The following is a 14,659-nucleotide window of genomic DNA, read 5'->3' as shown; positions in this document are numbered from 1 at the left end:
GTACATCTCACTGTGGACAGGCCCATCCATATGCTGTGACAATATAAATAATATACTGAAGGGCCTGTCCATATGTTGTGACTTTATTAAATGATATTAGTGATGGGCCCATCTTTATGTTTCAACAGGGTACATCTTACTGGGGCCAGGCCTGCCCATATGTTGTGATGCTATGCATGAGATTACTGATGGGCCCATCTCTATGTTGTGACAATATAAATAATATTACTGAAGGGCCTGTCCATATGTTGTGACTCTATTAAATGATATTAGTGATGGGCCTGTCTTTATGTGTCAACAGGGTACATCTTACTGGGGCCAGGCCTGCCCATATGTTGTGACAATATAAGAGTCTGCACAGTATGTTTGTGTAGTCTTGCTACACAGTTGCTTGCCAGCTTTGGTATTTTACTTTGTTTGTGATCCTGGCAAGCCACCGCTCTGCCATGCTGCAGAGTTTGTATTTTGAACCACTCTGACGATGATGGATAGTGAACCCCTGGAACCCCTCCTACCAATTATTGCAGCACTAGTGATGCTCGTTGGTGAGTCTTGCCTCGAGCTAGTGACTGAAGATATGCCCTCTGATAAGGATCAAGCCAACTGGACTGAGGAAGAGAAAGAGGCCCTTGTCACTTTCCTTGTTGATGAGAAAATTGCTGGCAAGATGGGCGATGGGTCATTCAAGTCTGCCACTTGGAGTGCAGCCACTGCCCACATAAACAAGAAATTCCCAAAACAAAAAGGTGTGATGAAGACCTCTGATATGTGCAGAGGGAAGCTCAGTGATGTGAGTATCTTGTTCCCTCCCCAGCGCCTGTGTAGCCTCATTGATCATTATTGGTACAGCTCAAATCCATACTGAGGGATATCAACTTATGGCAAGGTTGTTCTGGAAAGCATTGGGATAATGAAAATGGGGCAAATATTATCTCTGAGAGTGAGGAAAGCAACTTCAAGGAGTGGTTAGTGGTATGTGTCCATCATCTTGGGTCCATCACTTGACATCAATAACATCCATCAACAGGGCTGACCTGGGAATGCTATGCACCAGTTTAAAAATGTTGGTTGGCCCCTGCTTATGGCAATGGAGTCACTGTTTCCAAATGACCAAGCCCATGGTATGCACACCTACCATCCTATGACTTCTGTGGCATTCATATCCAGTGCCAGTGGTCCTGGCCTCTCTGTAAACCCATCTAGCCATACCTCCAGTGATCTGGTGATGACCCCATCCATGTCCTCCGCTGCTTTACAGTTTGTTACTCCTCAGGTTGGAAGCTCTGCTGGCATCATTGAAGATGATGCAATCAATCAAATGTCTGTCGACAAGGTAGCTCCTGCTAACAGAATGAACATGCAGTCCCAGCTATTTTCAATGCAATTTAATCCACCCATGCCAACTCTTGCTTCCCCTACGATGTTACTTAGCTCATATCCCCCCTCAACTACCAGCTCTATGCCATCAAGTAGGAAGCATACACATGCAGATGCCAACCCTGCTTCACCCTCTGCTGAAATTCCATCAGTGCAAGCTGTGCTCCAGTTGCTCTCTATCAAGGACGATGCAGAACGCTCTTCAAAGAAGTTGAAGAAGAGCAAAGAAACGTCCATGCCTGCTTTACTTGTCAGTGTACAGGGTTCCCTTTCATACCTTGGGTCTGTTATCAGTTCATTGTCTGCAGTTGCCACACAGCAAAGGTGTACTGAGCGTATGCATGCCGCCATGGAGATGCTCACATGGTGAGATGATGACCTTCCCCTGTTAGCTAAGACAGCCCTGATGGAAGTGTTCCATATGGATGGGGGGGCGATCGATTTATACCTCATGTTGGATGATAAAACCCTTTGTAGAAACTGGATTCAGACTTGTCTTCATAACCAGAAGCTCATTCCAGATGACCTTGTGTTGTAGTACCTCCATCATGTTTGTATCCCTGCTCACAATTTATCTGACCCAGTGTTTTGTTATGCAAAGAATGATCCAGAGATATTCATTTAGAAAGTGAGAAAAGTGTACATAAAACAATCTCTACAATCAAGTTTGCCCTCACTTCCACAGATACTCCTGGTAGTTGTGCTACATTGCCTCAGCAATAGAATCGCACAATGCCCTGGCTGATAATTCTTGAGGGTCATCGTCTCCCTTGTCATCCCCTGATAGCATGCTTTCTTCTTGCTCAATGTTGCCAACTTCCCCAGTACCCCCATCACCTCTGCTATCCCCCTCCAGCATTTCTCTATCAGCATCTGGATCCTGTTCATGCAACATAATTAAATTGTGGATAATGCATAGGGCAACAGGAATGAGCACCTGGATCTTGATAGGATATTCTGGAGGGAGAAGAAGAATTTGGAAATGACACTTGATGACACCAAAGATTCGTTCAACAACATTCTGTGCAGACAAGTGACACAAATTGAAAAGCTCTTCTTTGTTTTCAGGCCTGTAAAATGGGAAGTAAATGGATATCAATCATGCAATAAATGCATACCTTAGTGATGCTTGTCACCACTCTGCCAGGTGATAGCATGTGCAGCAGTAAGGTATGAGGACTCCTTCTGACAATGGGAAACCAGCATCACCAAGGAGATACTTTCCTTGGGGAATATCGAGGCTTGAACCAATAATGATCAATGAGGCTACACAGGCGCTGGGGAGGGAACAGGATACTCACATTACTGAGCTTCCCTCTGCACATATCAGAGGTCTTCATCACACCTTTTTGTTTTGGGAATTTCTTGTTTATGTGGGCAGTGGCTGCACTCCAAGTGGCAGACTTGAATGACCCATCACCCATCTTGCCAGCAATTTTCTCATCAACAAGGAAAGCAACAAGGGCCTCTTTCTCTTCCTCAGTCCAGTTGGCTTGATCCTTATCAGAGGGCATATCTTCAGTCACTAGCTCGAGGCAAGACTCACCAACGAGTGTTGCTAGTGCTGCAATAATTGGTAGGAGGGGTTCCAGGGGTTCACTATCCATCATTGTTGGAGTGGTTCAAAATACAAACTCTGCAACATGGCAGAGCAGTGGCTTGCCAGGATCACAAACAAAGTAAAATACCAAAGCCAGCAAGCAACTGTGTAGCGAGACTATGTGAACATACCGTACAGACTCTAAATAATACTACTGAAGGGCCCGTCCATATGTTGTGACTCTATTAAATGATATTAGTGATGGGCCCATCTTTATGTTTCAACAGGGTACATCTTACTGGGGCCAGGCCTGCCCATATGTTGTGATGCTATACATGAGATTACTGATGGGCCCACCTTTATGTCTTGTCAGAGGTACATCTTACTGTGGACAGGCCTGTCCATATGTTGCATAATACTACTGATGGGCCTGACCTTATGTTGTGACTCTATTAAATGATACTAGTGACAGGCCCATCTTTATGTTTCAACAGTGGTATGTCTTACTGTTGACAGGCCTGTCTATATGTTGTGACATTATGAAATGACATTACTGACAGGCCCATCTTTATGTTGTGACAGGGGTATGGCTTATTATGAACAGGCCTGTCTAGATGTTGCAACACCATAAATGATATTACTCCTGGGCCTGTCCATATGTTGCCAACTTTGTATTCTAATCATAGATGGGCCTGTCCTTATGTTGTGACCCTCTCCATGTTATGATAGGCAGGCCTGCCTTGATGTTGCAACAGGGGGGTAACCTACCAGGATGGGCCTGTCCATGTCTTACAGCAACTCAGTATACTTAATTGGTCACAGGCCTGTCTAAATGTTTCAACATCCTTACCCACTGCAGGCCCTCCCATATGTTGTGGTAATGCACTTATAGGCCTGTACATATGTTGCTCTCACTTTAGTCCCTCAGGCCTGTCCATGTGCACTGGTTAATCTATTTAGGTGGGCCCATCTTGGGGTCTATATGAGCATTGGTGTTTTGGCACACAGGCTGCCCATGTGTTGTGACTAAATGTGACTACACTATGTGGCATTCATGTTCCTCGAGTGTTTGTGACCAGATGATAATATCATTGAGGTAGACATGACAAATACAACTGATTAGGTGATGGAGAGTGGAGGACATACAACATTGATGAACTGCAGGGGCATTGCACACCCCCATGGGCATAACTGTCCACTCATAAAGGCCCCAAGGGGTGTGTATGGCCAACCACTTGATGTCATCCAGGTGAACCTTGATCTGAAAGAATGTGTTGGTCATGTCCAGCTTAGCAAAGTATTTGCCCTTAGCACAATCACAAAGGATCTCATCAATGCAGGGTAACAGGTGATTATCAGGTACAATGTTCAGATTGAGTTGTCAAAAATCATTCACCCAGCATGGTAAGGCCATAGGGTCTGCCTTCAGGATGATGAATGCAGGTGAGGAGTGCATGCTATTGGAAGGTTGCAAATGCCCTGCATTGAGGTGTTGTTGTAGTAACATCTTCCAAGCTTCATGATATTTCTTAGGACAATCATACAACTGAAGTTGAATCACTTTGTTAGCATCTTTGGGTTGCACACAGAATAGAACATCATCAGGCAGGGCATCAGTGGGTGGGATGTCTGCCAGGAAGCAATCTGCAAACTTCACCTTAAGTCACACATCACATTTGGTCAGTTCTTCAATAGCAGTGAGGGCCTCAATGCAATGTTGTACTGCACCAATGATATCTACCCTACAGACCATGGTGGATGCTACCTCCACAATTTTGTGATACTTCAGCAAAATGCTTCGCAACTCTGTAAGAACCTCACTCTTAACTTTCTTAACAGCCTGGAGGGAGGGAGTTACCAGTGGGGGAGAACACACAGAGACCAGGGGGGTTCATTAAGTCATAACCAGTATCTTTACTAATACAAGTATGGAGAGCATGATTGATAACAAACTCATTATGGGATAAGAACAGAAGGCCCAACAGAAGTGGGGTACACAGCCCAAGTGTGATAATGGCACAAACAGAGCATGAGTGAAAACATGAATCAGGAGAAAGGCAAGACAGGGTAACATAGCTTCCCAATGACATGACTTCCCTGTCACCAGAAGAAAGGGTGACTGACACATTAAGAGACTTGTGCAGTTGATGATGCTGGAGACCAAGCTTCGCAGTAAGGGACTCATCAATCAGTACTAGGTGAGAACCACTGTCAATAAGCACTTTTACAGGGAGGGGGAAGGTCAAGTTAGGTCCTTCAAGAAGACAGGACCAGCAGAGATGGGGGACAGAAAGAGGGGTGACATACTCTTCACCTGAGTCTGTTCCATCCCCAAGAGTGGCAGAGGGCATGACAGCCACAATAGTGTCTGCATCATCTTCCTCCAAGATGTGGGAATGCTTCAGAGCTGGTTCATCTTCCACAACTGCCATGACAGGCTTTGCACATTTCTTGCAAGCAGCTTCAACATCAGCAGCAGCCAGTGCCTTATAATTCTTCATGTCTGGGAAGTCATTGGGACAGCTGTGTGTGATGTGGTTCTGGAAAAGATGGCAACACTTGAAACAGCCTGAATTGTCATGGAGGAGCTGACATTCCTCAATGGTAAGGGCAGGTGGGCACATGCAAGTATGGCCATCCAGCCCCTTCGAGTTTGAAGTTGTAGTATTAGTTGAATGACTTGGCTGGAAGGGTTTCCTCTGGAGGGCTGCATCAAGCTTTGCAGCATCATGGACATGTTTCTCATCAAGAAGGCAAACCAGATTAAGCCAGGCTCAGAACTGCTTCTCACAACAAGAACTCATCAAACAATACTCTGCAGTAAGATCAGGGTGCATGTGAGACTCTAAATGGAAGTGGAGGTGATCTTCAGTGAGATGAAACTCACTTCCTTGCAACAAGACATTCAGACTTTCTACTTCAACAGCCCATGGTGAAAGGCCTTGTTACCCTGTGTCAACAACAACATTTTTTGCTGGATAGCCTCTGTCCAGTCACTGGGGAGCCAATATGAGTGGACCTCATCCATAAACTCCAAGAAGGTGAGGGTGGTAAGGTGACTGCCATTGTTGCTGATCCAATCCTGTACACACAGATCCAGGAGATGGCCAACAACCTTGGTGACTTGGATGTCCTCTGCTACACTCTTCAACTAGAAGTAATTTTCACAACCCAACTCCCAGCTTCACAACCCTTCTGGGGTAATATCCCCTGCTGTCAAGAAGGGAGGGGTCTTGCCAGGAGTGGTGTTCTTGCATTGTGCTGTCTGAGCCTGTGTCAAGGACATTGCAATGGTAAGGAGGACAACAGTAAAACTACCAGATGACAAGGAGCTATTCATGGAAGCAGGAGACAATGGTAACAAGGAGATATGTGAAGGAGAGATGGGTGGAGAGAGGGCAACACCAGGTGAGGCCATGAGCAGTGGCATAGGTGGCAGGGAAGGAGAGGCAACAGATGACAGAGACAGTGAAGATGAAGACAGTGGTGATGACAATGGTGTTGTGGATGGAGGGTTATTCCCTTGACTACTCATAGTCAAGGGTACAGGGATGGAGGGGACACAATGAGACAGCAGTTTGACACCTCTGTTAGGCATCAACATGTGCTATGGCACATTCAAAAAAAGTGGAAATCACCACAGAGGGGTGAGCACACTCAAACTGATCACAACAATGACAGAATGTAGACAGGCATGTGGATTTGAGCAATCAAGTATATACACTGATACAAGATGATGGACAGAGAGAGAGAAAGGGAAGAAAGAGAGATATCTCCTGTGGACACAGACAGCACCAGTATATATACCCTCAGAGTCCGAACAGCACAACACAGGAGGGATCTGCATGCCTGGACGAAAACACGATAGGAGGTGTGATAGTGTGATGTGTTAGCATGAGTGATGACAATAGCATGAGTGGCGTGTTAGTGGTAAGTGTATGCTTACACGTGACCACATTTGTCCGAGTGCGCAGCGGTACGATTTAGTTTTTGATGGTGCATCAAGAAAACTGCAGGTATCCTAATTTTAAATTCGTGGCTTGATAAATGTGAGTAACCGTGTTCGTACCGTATGTACTATACCACTGACAGAAACGTTCCAGCACCTTCGAATTATCAACGTCAGAGAGCAATTCCTCGTATCAATTCAAATTCTACAGGTAGATGCATACAACTTCTAGGTTGCAGATGGTTTTACCAATCGTCATACGTCATGGGTCAACCGTCTCTCTCTGATGAGCGCTTGCGCCTTGGTCTTTAGTTGTTCTGCTCCGTTATCTCTGGAAAGAATGTCCCTTTCTGCATCCTGTTTGTGCTGCCCTCAACGTCGTGGAGACACTGATAATGCTTTCATAGGACGTTGGGCGGTCATGATCAGTACCGTTGTGGGCTGTCCGCGTGCAGGTTGATGTGAGGAAACTCGCATCACATGGTCGGTCGCACGGTCCAGCCTCTTTTCCCACTCCACGTCGCGTTAGGAAGTCCCAGGGACCGGCACCTTTGAATTATCCTCGTAGAAGTGCAAACACCGCGGGCGGAGGCGAACATGAATTGGACATTCATTGTTGTGGGGGTGTCCCACGTGCAGGCTGGCAGGCAAAATACATAACTCAAATGTGTCCGCACCCTGATTCCAATGGCGTTCCAACCGCAAGCCAATCGCCCGCTTTCCTACTATATATAAATAGTGTCTTTGCCAGGCGCACTTTGCGCTTCAGATGGATCGCTACTTGACGCTCTCGTGCCTTGTTCTCCTCATATACGCTATTTACAGGCGTTACACCTGGCGCGTCTCTCTCTCGAGTGCGCGGACCCAAGCCCACTTCCTTCCTCTTCGGTGAGTGTAGTACCGTTCATTCTCGTGGTCCTATCTGAGTCGTGTCGGAAAGGGAACCTCCTGGAAGTTGTACCACAGTCAGGTAGGCGAAGCTGATTTCCACTGGAGAAATCTGTACGGCGATGTCATCCGGGTGAAAGGTATCCTCGGCGTAGGTGTGCTGCTGATCCATACCACCTCTATCTCACCTTGCTTGGCGGTAGGAGGATCAGCTTATGGTCGCTGATCCGAAAGCCCTGTCACGAATTTTTGCTCCCGCAAGTTACCTTTTCGAAAAGCCGCATGAACGTCGAGCTCTGTCGTTAACCGTCAACGGAAGGAGTGTCCTCTGGGCAGAGGGTATGTGAAAGTCTAACGCTCATTACTCATCTGATAATGTGACGTCGGCAGGCGAAACTCACAAACGGCAGAGAAAGATCTTGAATCCCGGGTTTGGTGGACCTGAATCGCGGGCATTCTTTGCCATATCGCAGTCTTCTGCCCGGGCTGTAAGTTCCTTCGTCTTGACTTAGGCTAGATAACAATTTCCTGTTGAGATGGTTGCGAGGTGGACGGAACTCGTCGAGGCTAATAATAGCCACAAGGCTATACTGGACATCCCCAGTTGGATCTCCCGAGCTACATTGGACGCCATAGGAGAGGGTACATGTGGCGGTCAACTTTGTGTTCTCAACTCACCTTTCTGCTTCCGACTCAGGTGCTTTTGACGTCCGGCTGGGTTGTGTCAACTCCGAGAATGCACTATCGAACAGCTATCACGGGATGGTGTATGTTGCAACACTCTTTTTCTTTGGAAAGTGGGACCTGTGATACTCAGGTTTTTTCCACAGAATGAACGTTCTTGGTACCCCCTCGGCGCTGCAAATCTTCCTCCAAGAAGCTGTCAAGTACATCCCGATATCGGTCCTGGAGTTCTGGGCCAAACACAGCACAGACGATCGTCTTGTACGCCTTCGCGAAGCCAAAGAAGTCGCCACTGCCACTGCAGAAAGCATGGTGAAGAAGAAGGCACAATCTCTTTTACAAGGAAAGGGTAGCAGGGACATTTTCACACTGCTCAGTGAGTATAACGTGACGCCTATAACCAGTGCAATCATCTTTTTTCAGTCAAAGCGAACATGGACGCCGAGGCGAAGAACAAGCTGAATGACGAAGAGCTATATTCATTGATGCGGTACGCTGAAGTGGTGCAACCGGCAACATTCTTGCTTACCCTGTGTAAGCGCAATTCTCCTTTCAGGTCATGAAACAACTTCGAATACCATCAACTTCACCTTGCTGGAATTGGCACGAAACTCAGAGGTACAATCAAGACTCAGAGCGGAGATAAGACAACAAGAGTCGATCATTCGTGCTCGTGGGGACACTCAATTCACAGTATCTGACCTGGATAAAATGCCATATTTGAATGCTGTCACTAGGGCAAGTGCATTTGATTTCTTTCAATGCAAAGATTGAACGAGCGTTGCTTGCATCGCGGCAATCATAGGAAGCTTTAAGATATCATTGCATAGCGCCGCAGGTGATGCGCACGGCTGGCCAGGACTGCGTTCTGCCACTTTCTCGACCCATTCAGACGGAATCGGGCGAATTAACGCACGAGATACTCATTCCGAAAGGGACCCGCATCATAGCATCTATCGCTGCATACAACCGGTTTGTACTTCCATTTCTTTCACCTGGAATAGGTACCAAAGACGTTATAGCAACAAGGATTTGTGGGGTGAGGATGCCGATGTGTTTAATCCAGACCGTTGGTTGGATGGCATTGCCAAGGACAAGAAAGAAACTGCCACCGGAGTGTATTCGAACCTGTGAGCCTATGTATTCTTATGTGCCAACCCATTCGGGTTTTTTAAGCCTTCCCCTTTCCCCCAGAATGACTTTTGGCGCCGGCCACCGCACGTGTCCCGGATGGCGATTTGCGTAAGTAGTATGCCGTATATTCTGCGTCAAGTGTCTGATTGAGCAACGACGACCAATGGTTACATATTGTCCATGACGACCTCCCAATTTGGCTCCTCCACACAGTGTCATCGAAATTCAGGCCTTTCTGTTGGAAATTGTCAGCAAGTTCGAGTTATCCCTCACTGAGAAAGCTAAGAGAATTCGGCGTGAGCCGTGCGTGTTGATGGCGCCGGCCGTGGAGGGCGAGGTCGCTCGTGGGGTTCAGTTACCACTCGCTATATCGGTCGCTCCCCGGGCACAGGAAGTGTGAGGTAATTGTTTTACCAGTGATGCGCTGCTAGCTACACCCTCGAGCGCTTCTTGCGTCCGTTTCTCTTGACGGAAGATTGCCAGGGAGTGTGGTGCAGCGCTATCCCCCCTTTTTCTTCTTGATTATCTCGTCTGGTCACGTTGTAAGATACATTGACATTCAACGATGTGCACATCTGGTGTATAAGAAATGCTGTGGTATGTACTAATTGAAATGAGATTCAGATTCACGGCTTCTTTCAGCATGGGACAGGCTGCACGCTGGGGTTGTACATAGAAACTGGGTGGAAACCGTAGTCGATGGCACACGATTGAACAATGATAATGTCACATTAGCCTCATCGTCGCATCTGACTCGGGCGAGTCAGCTTGCATACCACATCCGTTAGATATACATAGTTATAGTAGAATAACACATAAGAATACGCTCTGGGAAATGATCGAGAGGCAAAAAGACGCGATACTGTACAAGGGGCTGACCAACATCGAGCCGAATCGTCCAAGACGTACACGGCGAGTCCGACGAGTATGAGAGGTCTAGCTATATTGAGAACAAACGACGTTAGTCATGTGTGAAAAGGAAAGAAAGAGAACAAGAACAAGACGAACCTAGGCTGTAGTCCACCACGTCAGCATCGACAGCGAGCTGATGGCAGATAGACGAGCGGGACGAAAGGGGACGGAAGGAAGGGGGGGAAGCGAGCGTGGAGACGAGACGAGACGAGACGACAGAAAGGGGGGAGAGGTCCATTGAAGAGTGCATTGAGGAGCCCGTTGCGTGTCGAACTTGCCGTCTACTAGACGTCGTCGTAGAGGTAGGAGACGGGAAGGACCTTCTTAATCTGCTCCTCGAGCCACCAGTACGGGGTAAGGTAGGTGGTGTCGGTGGCTTCAGTCGTGCCGCTGCCACCGGTGAGCATGCCAACAATGCCACCGCCCCTCTCGAAGACGATGGCACCAGAATCTCCGGAGGCAGAGAAGGCGCCCCTCCTCCTGTCGTAAGGCAGGACAGCTACCTCGACCGACGTCTGTTGGATGCCATGTTCGGTGTAGACACGAGTGAACGAGTACAACCCGTTGACGCGACCCACAGTAGTGCCCGTGGCCATGCCATTCTTCACTACGAGGAGACACTTGTGGCCATCGAGGTACTGGGGCGATCGTATCTCCTTTTCCTTCACGACACCGTAGGCCTGGAGGAGACCATCACGCGGGTACTTGTAGCCGGCCTGGTCCTCAGGTCGGGGGAGCATGATCTTGCCGTAGTCGGACGACGAGAGGTTCTCGCCTGCATGGATGATAAATATGAATAGTTGTGGCCAGAGATGGAAAAAAACATACCAACATAGACCTTGTTGCCCTTGAACGAGTCCCAGCTGATCTTTTCCTCGTAGAGTTCGATCAGTGCCCAGTCGTGGGTGAACTGGTGGGCTTCGTCACTGACGGCGATGGTTCGACATGGAGGACGAAACCGATGATGCGATGCTTCGGGGTCGCCCAGAACTTGGTGACATAGTTGTGAAGCTTGTTTATCTTCTCAATCTTCTTCCTCGCCTTGTTCACTAGGTCCACATACTCCTGGCGCTTCTCGGCCATCTCCTCATCCTCCTCCCTCTCAGCGGACTGCTCGGACAATCTAGCAATATTGTCGTTCCAGACATCGATCGATCTGGAAAGGTCGCCAATCGCACTCAGCATGTCCGTGACAGCATTGTTGTAGCCCAGGACGAGCAACGTGGGCAGCAGTGAGGAGGACAGTGCGCTTGTCAGTGTTGCCGACGCGGAGGTAGAGGGCACCTGTGCCCTCATAATACGGCGTCTTCAGCGGTGCGATGGAGAGGCCAAGCGTGGGCGTGAAGGGCTTGAGGAGTTCGGGGACGGGGTCACGAAGGGGGTTGAAGGGGAGCAACTTGGGGCCCGTAGCGACAGACCGATTGATGACTGATTCACGGAAGGCAACTTCGATCTCAGGGAAGCCACCGGCTGCAGCCACAGCAGCATCGTAGATGAGGGACTTGGGATGGACCCCAATCCACATAAGAAGTGGGCAGAACGGCTCCACCTCCCCCTCCTCAGCAAAAGCGACGGGGTCGATTGAAGTCCACTTGACTCCCTGGGAGTCGAGAAACTGATATATGCTCGTGCCGATGGCATGCCATTGGTCAGCGATGGGATGGTCATAGGCAGGGCGAGCTTCACGAGTAATACGATATGCTTCCGGGCCTGTGCGTTCCCGCCAGGCTGGGAGGGAGGCTGGGCAAGCCGTAGAAGTCCTTGTACGTAGCTGGGTAGGAACTGGTGAGGCGGGATGCGTCATTGGTCTTCCCGTCCCCATCAACATCGAGCTTGGCAAAGACAGAGGTCATGGGAGAAGCGACGAGTGTGGGCATCGGGGAGACAGCAGAATGGTTGTCGCCAGTGTCAAGACATAACTTGAGGAGGTCGGGGATGCATTAAGCCAGATGAGGGGTGCAATAGGAGGTGTGATCACGTGATGTGATAGAGGGTACACTTTTCATAGAATCCACTGGGAAACGAAAGGTTAGTAACGAGGAGGGATAGCAACATCGACAAGTGTCATATTCTTAAGTAGCCATATCCAACTTGACACATCCTTGTCGCACTGGTCATCTATTCCGAACTGCTCGACCAGTTTATGTATGGATACAACTACGATCAAGGTGCGGTTGGCGCCATCACCGATCGAACCACTCTTATTTTCGCCTGGAGTTACACCACCGCATTCCCTGAAAGGAGAACAGCAGGTAAAATCATACCGAACGTTGACGGTATCTAATGTCTCCATACCGTATCCCATCCAGTCCACCATAGAAGTGAGCTCTTCGGGGCATCAGCAAATCACGAGTTTACTTATCCTTACTTGACAGCTACTTAACATTTGCTTATCATACCAACTGCCAAGCAGCCGTCTGCTTGGATAAGTAGATCCTTCTGCTGGATACTTACTTAGCACTGCTTATTTTTTACTTAATGCATGCTTAGCTTATTAGTTTCTTACTTGAAATAATGCTGGTTCTGTTCCGTCAAGCAGATAAGCAGCAATGAAGTGCAATTAATATCTGCTAAGCACATGCTAAGTAGCGGTGAAGTAAATTATGTGGCAGTAAGATCGAGGGATTGAAAAACATAGATGAACTAGTGATAGCAATTGGGAAGATGTATTAGAGATCCTGTTGTGGACTCAGTGGATCGTATAAGCAGTAGGGAATGAAAACCTACAGATAAGTGCATACTCGTCGTCAGATCCTGCATCACTCAACAGCTCGGGGTTGAGTTCTTGCCCTATTGCAAGCGAAGCAAGGGCGAGCTCTACAATGGCTTGAAGCTGAGCAATAGATCTTCTTTTGGTGGCCCCTGTAAACTTCCTCATTGGGGCTCCCCAATTCTGGTCTGAAAATGTGCATGCAGTCTTGCTATCCTTGCCCGAAGCCATGTTGTATTTGACAGGGGTCTGCACAAACCTCGTTGCCACTTTGGCAATACAATCTTTGACATTGATGGGGGACTTGAGCTCGACATCACCAGATCTAACAAGGTTCAAGCCACATGAGAGCTAAAAAACTAATCAATACTGTAGCTATGAAAATGACTTGATAAATGTTACCGCAGCAGCACAAAGTCCAAGAGCACCAACAACACCATGCTTCGCCAAAGACGAAGTGTCAAGAGTGGGGACTTGAATGTATCCTTTGGTTGTGGTCAAATGGCTGCTCAGCAGCAGCTGTTGCACAAAAACGGAGCGGAAGGCCTTCTCAGGAACAGTCATGTCGAGGTCTTCATATAAGAATGTGAAATGATTGAGTAATACTTTTGCAGTGTCAGCGGGCAATGGGTCTTGAGGATTGAGGAAGAAAGCTATGAGTTGCACAACAGCCACAGAGGCAAAGCCATGCCTCCAATCACACAAGCGTTGAGACACCTATGGCAAACACAGTCAGCTACAGATGAAGTCAGAATGAAATGGACTTACAACAGAAACCATGGGCGAGCTGGGAAGAATGCTACCTGCCGTGTTCTTGAGTATGGGGTATACAACTGGCATGATCTCCTGTAGAGCCCTGCAAATATCTTGCTTGGCGATGTTGAATGCATCCTCTTGGTTTCCAGCCCATAGGATTAGTGTCGGAATAACTTCCCTCTTCCACTTCTGATCTTTATGCAGATCTGAGGGGAGATCCGAATTGTTGAAACGCACTTGTGCAGGGATGGTCTGCACTTGACTCGACGAATCACTCACTACAATAGATCTCTTGCTAGTAGATGTGGCTGATAAGCTGGACATAGAGTTGCAAGCTTGTATCTTGATCTTCTTTGGCATGCCCTTTGTAACTGTGACATGCGACTGAAAGAAAATAAAAGATGAAGGAACATGGAGAAAGGTGGTCAGCACATACCTTGGCCGCAGCATTCTTGTGCCCCAAAACACAGATGGCATCATCTAGATTGTCACAGTTATCATCAACGCTGTCACCCTCAACCTCAGAGGTCGAGATGTATTCCAACTCAGCTACTTTCCTCTTGATGTTGGTGAGTCTGGTGGCAGGATCATTGGCCTCATACTCCTCGGCCATTGCAGCAGCACACTGAGACTACCATTGCATGAGTAAAAACCGTTTCAGCATGAAAGATACTCAACAATAACATTTTGAAGAGCAGGGACATCCAAA

At 47.9% G+C, this 14,659-nt stretch overlaps 3 protein-coding genes across 3 annotated transcripts; 1 reads left to right on the top strand and 2 right to left on the bottom strand.

The window, feature by feature from the left end:
* Nucleotides 1-7,708: 7,708 nt before the first annotated feature.
* Nucleotides 7,709-9,972, top strand: F5J12DRAFT_726159 (cytochrome P450; the record flags this gene model as incomplete). The annotated part of the gene is made up of 13 exons (XM_051741701.1): nt 7,709-7,768; nt 7,822-7,905; nt 7,958-8,093; nt 8,145-8,242; nt 8,291-8,396; nt 8,452-8,521; nt 8,585-8,814; nt 8,862-8,928; nt 8,978-9,180; nt 9,248-9,410; nt 9,461-9,568; nt 9,633-9,680; nt 9,786-9,972. Coding segments are annotated over 13 exons (1,560 nt in total), but the record flags the coding sequence as incomplete, so codon positions are not given.
* Nucleotides 9,973-10,768: 796 nt separating this feature from the next.
* Nucleotides 10,769-12,337, bottom strand: F5J12DRAFT_907177 (uncharacterized protein; the record flags this gene model as incomplete). The annotated part of the gene is made up of 5 exons (XM_051748891.1): nt 10,769-11,259; nt 11,313-11,402; nt 11,444-11,640; nt 11,663-12,224; nt 12,268-12,337. The coding sequence occupies 5 exons, from the start codon at nt 12,335-12,337 to the stop codon at nt 10,769-10,771; spliced, it is 1,410 nt and encodes a 469-aa protein (XP_051596278.1).
* A 175-nt stretch (nt 12,338-12,512) lies between these two features.
* F5J12DRAFT_961655 (uncharacterized protein) lies at nt 12,513-14,563 on the bottom strand (the record flags this gene model as incomplete). Its single annotated transcript, XM_051749945.1, has 6 exons — nt 12,513-13,051; nt 13,212-13,519; nt 13,583-13,911; nt 13,963-14,202; nt 14,230-14,334; nt 14,387-14,563. The coding sequence occupies 6 exons, from the start codon at nt 14,561-14,563 to the stop codon at nt 12,987-12,989; spliced, it is 1,224 nt and encodes a 407-aa protein (XP_051596277.1). The 3' UTR covers nt 12,513-12,986.
* Between the last annotated feature and the right edge of the window lie 96 nt (nt 14,564-14,659).

This window comes from Pisolithus orientalis (genome assembly GCF_024613125.1).
Source record: "Pisolithus orientalis strain OTSU chromosome Unknown F5J12scaffold_40, whole genome shotgun sequence".
In the NCBI taxonomy this organism is placed as follows: domain Eukaryota; kingdom Fungi; phylum Basidiomycota; class Agaricomycetes; order Boletales; family Pisolithaceae; genus Pisolithus; species Pisolithus orientalis.
Note: the sequence above shows the minus strand (reverse complement) of the source record. Positions and strands in the feature narration are given on the sequence as shown.